Raw genomic sequence first — 13,719 nt, forward strand, 5'->3', positions numbered from 1 at the left:
ACAATATTTTGATTTATGGTGAATTTATGAAAGAACTTTTTCCTTACGTCCGCGTTGTATCTCTTCCGAAAAAATCTGAAATTTTTTCATCCGATTGTCGTAATGTTTGCGCTGTTTTATATTAACCATTACATAAAGTTTTATATATGAAAATGTGCGCACAATTTCATTTCATGTAGAATATAACGAAAAACAACTCATGGTTGTAGCTTTTATCAGTTTAGAAATAGTTTCATATAAATAACGATAAGTTCCAAAATTTTAACCTTCGGTCAACTCTGACTCGACCGAAATGGTATAAAAACGCAATTCTTAGCTAAACCTATTACATTCTACTAATATTCAATCATTTAACTAATTTGCAACAAATTGGAAGTCTCTAGGGCAATATTTCGATTTATGATGAATTTATGAGAAAAAAAAACTTTCCTTACGTCTGCGCGGTAACTCTTCCAAAAAAAATAAGAAATTTTTCAATCGATTGTTGAATGTTTGCACCTTTTTATATTAGCTGTTACATAAAGTTTTATATATGAAAATGTGTGCAATTTCATGTAGAATACAACCAAAAACAGCCCATGGTTGTAGCCTTTATTAGTTTTGAAATATTCTCATATAAATAACGATAAATAGAAAAAATTCGACCTTTGGTCAACTTTAACTTGACTGAAATGGTCGAAAACTGTAATTGTAAGCTACATCACTTATGGCCCAGTAATATTCAACCAATTACCTTCATTTTGCAACAAACAGGAAGTCTCTAGGACAATATTTTGATTTATGGCGAAGTTTTTAAAATACTTTTTTTTACGTTGGCGCGTTACAAATTCATGCATCATATTGTGATAATATTTTCTGTGTTGCTTTGATCGTTTTACAATTTGTTATAAACCAAAATAATCACAATTTAGTTTACAATACAACAAAAAAACAATTAACTCATTAGCTTTAACCGTTTTGCTCACGATTTGTATACAATTATATATAAAAAAAAATTTCGCGGTCATATATTCCGATACGTATTTATATATGATAATGATATTTTTTTTCATTTCTGATGGTTGTATACTAACCTTCAGGCAATGACTAAAAAAGGAGCCAAAATGAACTCTTAATCTTGAAAATTAAGCGTGCTGTGATTTAAAAAAAAAAAAAAAACATTTTTTCGGCTTCGGCGCTCGCTCGCGAACGCAGCCGGCATACGGGAGACACTTTCGGAAATATCCGGTCGGCGATTAAGGGTTAAGAGTGTAAAGTAATGAAACAGTAAGTTATTTGAAGTAAAACTTTTGTAAAAAAAAAAAAAAAAAATTCTGTGCACAGTTTACGAAGTGTTTGGTGAAAATGGCTCGCTGGGGCCTGAAGGGAGGAGAGACGGGGACCCTTTGAGGAACCGAATTGGTTGCAGTATGAGAGAAAGAGAGAGAGAGAGAGAGTAATCAGCGTGTTTACACTTGGATCTTATGTTCACAAAAGAGATTAAGTATGCCACAATACATCAACTTGCTGTTGGCAAGACTTTTAAAACAAACATAAGGATTTTGCAAACAAATAAGTAATAAGTCAAGGATGCAAGAAAAGGAAAGAGAGAGAAAATAACTTTCCACAAGGAAGCTGTTTAAACAAACAACCAAAGGCATGCAGAAGCTGAAAGTGGTACCACGCCAGTTTGTTTATTACAGAGCTTTGTTACTTTTACAGTAGTAAAAAATCCTCAAAAGCAATTGTCACCAGGTAGGTATTTTACCATGACAAAAATAAAGTTACTTGGGCAGATCGAGTGTAAGTGAAAGAAATGGGCGAATAATCATCCCAGCCCAGCTGATAAGTGAGTGGGAAGCACGGTGACTTAAAATGATTCATTCATTATTCCTCAAAAATATAGTAAACACTCCCTAGAATGAATTTGTTAATTGTTTATGCTAAATTTTATTGTGAAAAGCTTTGTTTTTTTCATTTACTATTTTGTTGATATTGTACTAGACTGACAGCCTTGGCGCACCAAACACTGGCTCAATTAAGATTTATTTTTTATTTTTTTTACTGTATTGCATTTGATTGTTTCCATATTACGTTACTTTTATTGGGAAATTCCCTTTTTTATGTGAATTGTTATTGCTTTTACATACATATATTCTCCTTCTCTCCTCTACATATCAACGCTCCCTCGTTCAGTCTCAAGTCAGCTGGGCGTGATGTCACCGCGATTACGTACGATTTTATATATCTTTTATGCTGAATGTTATATTGAAAGTTAAATTTTATATTGAATGCTTTATACCTTTATTTATTTTGTCGAATATGGTTATCAATATACAATATATTGTAAATGAAAAAAAAATTAATACACTTTAACTTACAAGACCCAGTAGACCGTCGAATACAAGTATAAACTAGATAATCAGTCATTTCGAAGTACAGGGTTCTGTTCGAAAAACGGAAAGTTCGACATAAGAAACGTTCGACAAACGAGGTACCACTGTACATAGTTTTTTTTGGTAGTCCATTTTAGTAAGGGCTCTAGTTGTAATGCAGGTCAAGGTTTGCTGTACCTTTTGAAAAGCACTTGGAATAATAGTTTTAATATTTATTTTTACAGAGTTGAGGCAGAGAGAAGAAATGAACCAGAGAACAAAATCAGATTTTGAACAGCGTCAGAGAGAATGGGAGGAGCAGCGTAGAGCAGAAGAGGAGAGACAAAGAAGGCAGGAAGAGGAACTCACACACAAATTTAGGCAGCAAGAGGAGGAACTTCGTCGACGCCAAGAAGAAAACAGACAATTCATGCAAGTAAGTATACCAGTGTGTATTTTCTCTTAACTTCTTCAGTGGTGGAGGGTTATCACCTTGTTTTTGTAAATTGAAGTGAAATGACCTTTGCCATTATGTCTGAATGCACATCCTTGCTGCAGCAAACAGTCTTTCTTAATGCATTGTGTGACCGTTTTAATTTCCTAGCTTGCCATGATTGAATTGTGGTGCTTTTTATATGAAGTATAAAAGAATAACTAATACTATTGGCAAATGGTTTATATGAATGAAATTTTGTGCATTGCTTGAAAATGATCCCATTTTTTCAATATCTTTAAATATGATTTTGTTAAAAGCTTGTGCATCTTTTCATTGTGTATCTTTTCATTGTTATTTTTAGTTGTTTTGTAAACTTTTATGTTTCTACCTTTTGTTCTGTTGATTTGAAAAGAGTTTTTTGTTGAGAACTTCTTTCTGAATTCAGTATCTAAATTGCAAATGAAAAAATATGTGCTTCAAGAATTTCATATATGTAGTATATAGTTAACTTGTAAGATTACTCAATATTGTCCAATTTTTAAATGTTTTCTCTATTTTTAAGGAGCGTGGAGATATGTTAAAAAATGAAAACAGCCAAGACAGTTTTGGTGGTGGTGCTTACCAAGGAGGTCAAGATGGCAGCAACTGGAGACGCACAAGTGATGGTTATGGATCACAAGGAGGCAGTAGTTGGCGTGGTGGAGGGGGCGACTCCTGGGGGAGAGGAGGTGGGGGAGGAGGAGGAGGTGGTGGTGGCGGAGGCGGTGGTGGCGGAGGCCGTGGAACTGGAGGTTCCAATCAGTCTTGGGGTGATAACTCTTGGGATAATCGCCCTGACCCCTGGCAGAGTGATAGTAAGTATTTTTATTGTTTATTTTAAATGGAAATTGATGTCATTATTTTAGTTAATGGGAATCTGATGAAAATGATTGAAAGATACAAGAAATAATCATTTGGCTACTATAAACTTTTTTACTAAAGTCGATAAACTGTTCTGAAAAACCAATTCTCTCAGATCGTGTGGGATATCAGCGAGGAAATGACAGTGAACTTCCACCTCCACCGGTAAGTACCTTCCTTATACAATTAGTTTATATATTTGTTTCTTGTAGATGCTGAACAACTTTATTAAACTTATGTATGTGAAAGGAAATTTTCCATTTTTTGGAAACTTGATGTTAAAACTTTGTCTCCCATTTCAATATTTTACAAAATTGAAGTGAAACGAATGTGAGCTGTCTTGTATTATTTGTGTGTAGCATATTGCATCAGACAAATCTTGCCATTGTTCAGTTTTTTCAACTTTTTAAAATATTTATGAAAGGAAGTACTTTTTCTCAGAACAGATAAGTGGAACATAAATACTTCAACTTTAGTATGGTTGACATGTAGGGTGTCTCCAAACCTGAGGTAATTACCCTGGATACTTATTTTGAAATATGAATTGAAAGAACATTTTACTTTTGAAAATCTTGTATCATGGTTATCCCCGAAAAAGTCTCATTTTCGATTTGGCATTTTGCCTGAGATCGTCTTAATCTTGTAGTGTCGTCGTACGTCAGCTGAAGAATGGTTTTATATTGCTGTACAGCGATGCTTGAGTTTGCAGTTGAAGGGTGACCGATGTTAGTACTTAACCTTCATTAGAATGTGGTAGGCAGAAATTTGTTAGTCACATTTCAGTGGTTTTGTGCCTTGTGAAAGTTTTGTTCCTATGGTCCAAATATTGCATTCTCATTGAATCAGGGTTTTTTACGACCTTTAGGAGGAATTGATTAATGAATTTTAAAACTTGAAGAATAGAAAATTAGCCAACTCAACAAAGTCCTTGAATGAAGTTGAAGCTCTGGAAGTGAACATACGTAGTTATGTCAAGTACTGAATAGAAATTGCTTCTAAGAACATTGTAATATTTGAGGGTAAGGATGTGGTCCTTTTTCAAAGTTAGCCAGCAGAATAATTATTGTATGGTTTGTTAACTATTTGATGCAATATTACAACTAAGTATATGAAAATCCCTACCACTGGCATGTCCTCCATATCATTGAAAAGGCCAATTGATAATGACTGTTTGAGAGTATAATTCATAGCACAGTCCTATGAATATTAACCACATTTTGTTGTGGTACTCTGTTTAAGCAGTATATATCAGCCTCTGAAAGGAAACTAATTTTGTGAAAGTGTATTTAAACATGTTTGAAAGTGCAGATAGCTTTCACAACAAAGAAATCCTGTCTTAAAGGTCTTGCATTTGCATAAGACTCAGAGTTTTATGGTGTAGAAAAGCTGTACCTTGTTGAGAGTTTGTGGTGAAATTTCTCTTACACGAGCCATCTGAGTTGCGTTGGTATCAAAACATTTTACAAGCAATGATTGGAAAATCTTAATACTAAAGCATTTTTAAGCAGTAATGAATTTTATACTGTATTTGCAGGAGTCCTATTGTATTTTGTATGGATGGAAAATTTGTATGTCATGTAAAATATCACCAATATGCAGTAACCAGTCCCTGTGTCTTGGTTTTTTCGATTCACTGGCGAGAGCCAGCTCTAATCAGATATTGTGTTTGAACCATTTTGAATACGAAACATTTTGCACTTCACACTGACCAAAGATATTTTTTATGGATTGTTAAGTGTTATAGTGGGACAATCAAAATATAATTTTATAGTGGCAAATAACTTTGGTTTCTCAAAGAAATTAATTTTTCTACAAATTCTGTAGTAATCGTGTGGGCTGTTATGGTTTTCAAGTTCAGTAGTTCTCACTTTGTTGTGCTCTAAAACATCAGGTGAGCGGTGCTTAACTAGGCAAGAACAACTTCGGCTAAATGGAAGTTCAACGCTGATTTCATCATTTGCTATGCTTTAAGCATTCCCCAGTGGTACTATTTTCTTTTGAATATATAAGTTACCTCGGTTGTATGAAGTGCATGCAAAATACACTATTACAAAAACTTATAAAATTTTTCTAAGGCTTAAAACTATTCCGCTGCAGTTCGTAGTCTAGTGGAAACAGCTGTTATATGAAGGAAAAATATGGTGGAAATTATTAATAACATCATTAAGTGTGCTGTTGTGTATTTCCTTGTTTTAAGGTGACATATTCATACTATTTGATATTTGAAGAAGAAAATCATGAACATGGCAAATATGGTAATGGTGCTTATAGTAATCTTGTTGCTCAAACTTACATTGGTTTGGAGAAGAGTACAGCATATGAAATGATAACACACACATAATAATTTATCAAAAGTAGGAACAATGGCAAGTAATGTATAGTTGAAATGGGATGCCAAGGTGTATTTTTTTACATTTGCTTGTGTTCTTATAAGTAAGTGTCAGAGAGCATAATAATTTTAAGCAGTTTTGGGTCATTTCTCTTCCTGTAATCTTTCCTTCGGAAATTTTTTTTAGTGTTGTGCCTTGCAGCTTGTTTGAAAAGATTAGATTTCACACCACTTGGCTTAAAGCAAATAACATTCATGCAATGTTTTCAAGTACACGAAACTTCAATATCATGTGCATGCAGTATAGTATATGCACTGTACATGATTGGTTTAAAAATTGTATAAACTACCTCAGTGAAAAGTATAGGTAGGCAGTTGTATGATCTTGTAATTGAATTACAAGCTTTAGAGATTTGAATAAACGGTGAAATGGAATGTAACTTATTTTTTGGATGTGTTACTAGATTTATTGTTGTAATTATATTCATGAAAAAACTTTCAGCATCTGATACAGTAATTGCCAAAAAGATAAGTAGGTTCATGCAAAAATTTGAACAGGTACTCCTTTTGGAATTTTCCCACAATGTCTAACCCTACTTTCTTGTTGGGTTTTGATTAAAAACGCACATTTATTAGTATTTTTTACATGAATGAATCAAGGAATTCAATAGTTGGACAACACAGGTTTTGTTGTGAATATAGTATACATATTGGGCATATAGGAAATATGAAGTACAAGACTAGTTCTCAAAAGACATATTGAAAAAATATAGTCACAGGTCACAAAGTGAACTCCGAAGATATTAAAATCTCCTTTTCCATAACTTGATTAGTTAAGTTACGTTTCCTCATTTTTGTGGGTGAGGAATTGTCAAGTCACATCTACTTTTATTGGTCAAGATTGAGAGGCCTACTGAACCAACCCATTACGTATTATGTGTCATTCATGCATTACTCAATTTGACTACTATAGAGCCAACTCTTAACTTTTCCATGGTATGCCATTGTGTAGTTGTTTACACAGTGCCCTCCCATTTTTCATCACCATTCCATCGTGTTGTTTTGATTGTCAGTTCTTGGCTTTGCTGTAAATTTGGTCTTTTGTGTTATGTTTTGAGAGTCTGTTTGGGACATGTTTCCCTTTGGATTACCCTGTTTCTTTCCCTTTTTTTTTTTATTTGTGAATTCTCAGTATGCTTATTGTTACACATGCATTTCAAGCTTGTCTTGTAAAGTTTGTGAAGCGAAACATCATAGCTCATGTAGTTCATGTAATTGCATAGTTTGTTTCATTGGCAGTGCTTATGCTATCTATTTTGAATACTTGTTTTAAAATAAAAGAGATAAAAACTATTTTCTTGGGTATAATAACCCGTTACCTTGGAATTCTTTTATACTGTAATTATACAAGTTTGGGATTTCTTGTGGCCTGAATTTAGTTTGGCTATTTTATTTCTGAAAGTTTTCACTAAACTGGTTGATGAGCGCTGAAGTGTGTTTAGTTGAGGTAGGCCTTAGTATTGTATTTAGAACAAATTTTGCTGTGATCTGTGACATGCTCCTTACCTTAACCTCGTGGTACTTATTGTCTGCATGGTAAGCTTGTAGCTAATTGGTGAACTCACTGACTGGTTTGTAGATCAGTGGTTCTGCTTGGCTCAGAAGAGGTTGTATAAATCTCAAATGTCTTCAGTAGATTTGTCTGTGAATTTGCAACCCCCTCTGCTATTCCTTCCGTTAAGTCATGGTGTGTTATTTTGCTGAGAAAAAAGGTCAACCAGGAAAGGGCTTTCTATGTGGCTGCCACAACCTTTCTTGTTGATAACTTGTTGGTAGGAATTTTGTTTGCTCACCCAGCTGTCTGTCACTCCACATTCCCTCTCACTCAAGTACAGGATAATTTCATCCCTTTAACATGTGCATTAGGGGCTCAGAATCTAAACCTATTGGAGAATATTTCCATGACCCCAGAAATGAGGCAATATGTAATTGATTTCTCTAGGAATTGATTTGTAATGTTAAGTAAAAAAAATAACTTGGAAGTGTTGCCACTTGGTCTAGTGTATGAAAATATTTTAAGTACTACATACGTATTATGTATATACCAAAATAAGAATGTTAATTCCATAATACCAATGTGTTATTTGTTACATTTCTGCATTAGCATTGTCCTTCAAAGAAAGAGTGATATATTTTAACTTGGAAAAATTTTAAGAATGGTAACCCCCCCCCCCCCCCTCCCTCCCCCGAAGCCATTACGTACCTTTTGATCTGCTGCATGGAAGAAATTAAGTTTTTGTTTCATGCCACTTACCTGACAGAATATATATATAGCTGTATTCTTTTCTTGACGTCCGACAGAAATTTCAAAACTTCGCGGCACAACCCGCAGTGCGGGCGGCCAGGTGGCTAGTACCCATGTTCCCCCGCCGATGGGAGGCGGATATCAGGAAACCATTTCCCATTTTCTATTCATATTTTTTCTGTCGCCGGTCGGTAAACCATCTGTTTACAGACCTCTGCTCAGGATTTTTTTGGAATTTGACTCGTTTCTTTTAAGTATCTGATTGATTTTGTTTGGTAATTGAATTGGGATTGTTGAATTGGCTATGCGCGATAGTGGACCGTTTTTTTTGATTTTGGATTGGGACTTTTCTCTATAAGATATGTCTGGATCAAGTGGTGTGAGTTTCAGAGTTGTGTGGTGAGTTGCTGATTGTTAAGGTTGAGGGCTACCGAAAGCATCGGTAAGACCCACCCCACCCAGTATGTATTGAGTTGTAGGGGGCTTCATTGTTTTGATTGATCATCGGTGCAAGGAATGTGAGAGATTGACTGATGATTGAATGGAGAGCAATATGAGTCCTATCGCCTTAAATTGGAGCGCGATAGGATCAAGGAGGTGCTTCCTCAATGGAGTTTCTTCCCAAAGGGTAAAGGGACTAACGTTCTTTTCTCCTTGCACTAAACACCTGTAGTGTTTAACAACCCCTAAACCTGATGTTTGCCTTTCGGCTCTGATTCTGTGGTCGGGGAGGAGGCGGATCGCTTCTTCTCTAATGATTTGGAGGGTCCCTTCGCACTCTGGAGACCAAAGTGAAAGCCTTGGAAACTGGCTCGGTGCAAGTGTCGCTGATCGGTGCCCGCCCCCAGTGTTGTGGAGTGGGGGCGTTTTCAGATCGGCCCCATAATTGCTTTCTTAGGCCTAGACCTCTATCAGACTCCCAAAAGACCCAGGGAGGAGGTATGTCCGAAAGCCGCAAGAGGGTTACGGGGGCTTTCCCACCAGATCTGGCCGTCCCTTCGGCAGACCATGTAGCAAAGACCCAGGCTTGCCAAAGGGAACCGTGCACGAGCCACGGCGTGCTTGAAGATTGCTTTTCGTCCTCTCCGAAGCGTCCCTCCCCGCGCAAGGGGTGGAGCGCCCACCGGAGAGACTCTTCCGTCCGTTAAAGAGGAACGTTTTCTTGCGGAGGAACAGCTTCACGTCCTCTTTCGCCGCGTTTCGTCGGAAGACCGCTTATGAATGTCTTTCCTCCTCAGAAGAGAGTGTAAGGATCTCCTCCCCGATGAGGGACGCCTAGGGTTGCGCGGCACAAGGCGCGTACACCTGAGAAAACAGGAATAAAGCTGGTTCCTTTGAGAAGGAAGGAAGGGGCGTCCCCTCGCCCCTCGTTATTCTCACAGGACCAGATCCTGCTTTCCTCGTTCTCATTCTTCTCCCAACGAAGAACATTCTTTTGTCCCTTCAGGACCAGCTATCCTCACTTAATGGGCTCAGAGGACTTGCCCGAAGCACGCAAGTCGAAGCCCTAAAGCGGAGGAAGGACCTTAGACTGACCTTGTAAAAGAGGACTAACGCCAGTCCTCCGTTGCCTTCGCCTCCTGCGGTCTCGTTCGCCGATCGCTTCTCCATTCAGCGACTTCGCCGATCTTCGTTCGTCTTTATAGAAAGGACGTTACGAGCCAGGGACGTTTTTGAAGACGCCTTTGGTGCAAAGGACGCTTCGGCAGGACGTTCGGACAAGAATGCTTGTCGGACGGGGCTTCGGCTGCTAGGCAGGACGTTCGTCAGACGCTGGGCGGCAGGGACGTTCGTCAGGACGCTTGGCCAGGACGCTAGGCAGGACGTTCGGTCAGGACGCTCGGCAAAGGTAACGTTTCGTTCAGGACGCTTTGGCAAGGACGCTAGGCAGGACGTTTCGTTCAGGAACGCTCGCCAGGACGCTACACAGGACACGATCGGCAGGCCGCTCGTCCAGGACGCTAGACCAGGACGCTTGGCAGGAAGTTCGCCAGGACGTCCAGGGCCTCCTTTTCAAAGACGCTTTTCGGGGATTCTGAACAAAGAATTCTGTTACCCCCAGACAACTTTGTTTGTTACGCGGCTTCAATGGCACCGTATTGCCCAGGCGAAGAAGAAGGTAAAAGAACGCTTCTCGGGTAGGTGCGGGACTGCCGCGGAAGACGCGGTCTGTTCCGCCTCAAGGACGCTCTTCCATCAGCGAAGCAGTAAGCGTCAGAAAAGAAAGACAGCAGTGATAAGGCTGGCAAGCTTGCAAAGGGAGGGAGGGCGTCCTTTGATCTTGCTAAGAAACGCCGCCCAATAGGGTACGCCTTCGCCCTGGACCAGACGTTCTCCTCTTCCTTTTGAGAGAAGAAGGAGAACTGGGATTAGTTTCGGCTGAATCGGGTGAAGAATGAACCTGCTTACAGCCCCATTACTACCTCGGCATTACAAAGGTCCTAGTTTCAGACTCTGCGTTCTTCTTTTGAGGGACAAATTTCAGCCCGCAGCTTCCCAAGGCTCCTCCTTCACAGTTTATCTTTTCCATTTCGAAAACGGGGGAAAATACCCGGAGTTCGTAGAGATGAAGACTTCTCTATCGAACGAAACGTGCTTTCAAGAAGCTCAGCCAGACTGGATGATTAAGAATGGAGAGACCAAGGCAAGACGAACCTTCAACACGCCCTTGCCTCCTTATCTAGGACTTAGTGCGGTAAAAGGAGGCCATTTTAGGTATAAGACCCATAGAAAGGGACGAAGTGGGAGTTCGAGTATTCCCTTCGTCGAAGGCTCAAGGAGATTTTTCTCCAGGCCTTGGTTAGAACTTACAGAAGGAGGTCACTTTTACCCTCTGCCAAGGTAACTTCGGGACCGCGTCGGCAGACAGAACCATCAATCTGAAAGGTCTGCTGTTAGGACGCTGTGGAAGTCTTCAAACTTCTTGATTGGTGGTTTGGCAGTTCTGGACGTTTCCACAAGCGGATTTAACAAGAAGGCCCAGCCAAATCTCTTAGTCTGGGGGAGGATGTCCAGCCGTGTTTCAGCATGTATGGAACCAAAGGCCGTCAGCGGGCATGGTTGAGGAAGAGCTTAGTATCTTCACTTTGGGGACAGTTTTCTAAAAAAAAGAGAGGCTTTGCTGTTGGCAACTTCACAGCTCGGTCAGTGAGAGCTCAGAAAGAAAGCGGACCTTGCTTGGTTTTCGACCTCTTCGAACCATCTCTTTCCCCCAGACTTTTGGTTAAAGGACCTGGCACGCAACAGGGGTTTTTATTTAATCACCTAACCAAAGGGGGAAAGGCAATAACTCGGGATCTTTTAGGCCCAGTCTAACAAGACGGTCGGCCGGACCATTTTTCAACATCTTCGGCAGTTCCAGTTCCGTCCACCGAAGGAAAAGTTTTAAAGCCCTTTCGTGGGGGCTCCCGCCCCCCTCGAGAGCAGGCTCCTCTTGAGGGGAGAAGGGTTTTCACGAGGAAGGGGAGCATTCTTTTAAACCAAAGGCCTTCCAAAGTGAAAAGCCATGTATTCAGGGGAAACCAGTCGGAGCCAGACCTGGAAGTTTATTTTGGGGCGGTGAGGCATGGAGGGAAGAGAAAGACCACGGACTCCTTGGTTCCCTTCAAGATCGTGGAGACAGGGGGTACAAGATCCCCTTTTTAAGAATGCTTCCTCCTCTTTTCTACGGACTCCCAGAAGACCTTTTCTCCATCCTACCAGAAGGAGAAAAGAAAGAAAGTCTTGTATTCGAATCCTCCTTCAACAAGATGATGCGACAAAAGAGCGGTGGAACAAGTTCGACGGACCTGCCGGTTCGCCCAGCGGTTTCTTACAAAACAGAATCTTCCCTAGTTACCAAAGCAGTCGTGCAGGTTTGGCGTCCAGTTTCTTAGATGTAAGGCAAGGCTCAATCTTTTCGGTGGAAAAGATACAAAATTCCACGATGGAGACGCCTCACTTCTGTTTCTGGGCAGCCTTGAGGACCGGGGCCGACTGGATGGTATGCCTTGGACTTTGCAGGCACGCGTGACTTCCACATCCCGATGTCCACCCTCTTTCAAGAAAATATCTACAAGATTTGTCTTTGAAACAACAAACCGTTTGGCAGTTCAGTAAGCGATGTTGGCTTTCGGACGACCACGGGCTCCGATGGTGTTCACAGTAGTGATGAAGAACGTTTAAGCGAGGATGGCTACACTCTTCGGGAATAATGAGTTTCCCTAGTACCTTCGACGACTGGGCTGACTCAGGGCGTCGTCGAGAGAGAAAGTTGATCTGAAGGACTTTGCAGTTCACTTTAGCCTTAGCGAAGTCCCCTGGGACCTTCTGGTCAACACCGTTCGAAAAGTCCATCTGGACCCCAAACACAGTCCATCGTGTTATCTTGGGGATTCAGGAATTGGATTCAGTGGCTTTTCGAGGCGTTTCCGTCCCAGGTAACGTTCAGCAGCTAGGCTTTAGGAAAGATCTTCCAGCCTTTCTAAGGAAGGAGACTTGCTCGGCGAGGGAATGGATGAGTCTTGCTGGGGACCATATTTCCTCGGCTGGGATAAAGGTTTGTTTTCCTTGGAAGGGGACTGCACCATCCAAGGTCCCTCTCCAAATTCTTCTTGGCAGCACGAGTGGAAGGCAAAAAAGACCAGATTCTCGATGCAGTATTTGAGGATATCGATTTCGATCAAGAACCACCTAAGATGGTGGTTGGGACCCTCAGAAGGCTGGCGAGAGGGTGTGTCCCTAAGTCTTTTTGAGCCCCGGACCGGAGGGTAGTGGTTGTTTTCAGAACCGCTTTCCATCACAGGATGGGGAGCAACACTAGGGGGGAAGGAAGTGTCAAGGCTCCTGGAGGGAGGGAACAGGTTAGCCTGGCATATAAATGTAAAAAGAACTGGCAGCAAGTATTTCTGGTTCCCTGCAGTTTCTTCGAGAAGAGTTTTGGAGAACAAGATTGTTCAGCAATTAAAACATCGGACCAATACCACAGGCACTCGCTTTATCTTTAAAAAACCAGGGAGGTTAACACCACTCCCAGGGCGTTGTAACTCCCTAGCGAGAGAGAGATTTCTGCTGTGGGCAAAAAAGGAAAGAGGTAACGATCCTGACCGAGATTCATTTGCAGGTTGTGCATAAAACGTCAGGGCAGACCTTCTTCAGTCGTCGGGACCAAGTCCCTTCCGACGGAAATGGACCGTTGCACCGAGGACGTTTTCGTAGGAACCATATGGACGCTGTTGGGGACGTCCCACTGGTCGACTTATTCGGCCAACGTTTCAAAGGAACAAGGAGAAACTTCCTCTTTAACTGCTCCCCGGTCCATGGATCCCAGAGGCAATCGCGGTGGACGCCGTTTGCTGTGGAATTGGACGGGCCTGGACCTTTATGCCTTCCTTTCCCACCAATTCAAGATTCTGCG

At 40.6% G+C, this 13,719-nt stretch overlaps 1 protein-coding gene across 1 annotated transcript in view; it reads left to right on the forward strand.

The window, feature by feature from the left end:
* LOC135212441 (hrp65 protein-like) overlaps nucleotides 1-13,719 on the forward strand; it is a 183,963-nt gene that overhangs the window by 133,231 nt on the left and 37,013 nt on the right. Inside the window, 3 exon segments of the mRNA XM_064245812.1 lie at nucleotides 2,600-2,790; nucleotides 3,353-3,644; nucleotides 3,806-3,855. Of these exon segments, the coding sequence (XP_064101882.1) occupies nucleotides 2,600-2,790; nucleotides 3,353-3,644; nucleotides 3,806-3,855 (533 nt within the window).

The sequence above is a fragment of the Macrobrachium nipponense genome, chromosome 41 (assembly GCF_015104395.2).
Source record: "Macrobrachium nipponense isolate FS-2020 chromosome 41, ASM1510439v2, whole genome shotgun sequence".
NCBI lineage: Eukaryota > Metazoa > Arthropoda > Malacostraca > Decapoda > Palaemonidae > Macrobrachium > Macrobrachium nipponense.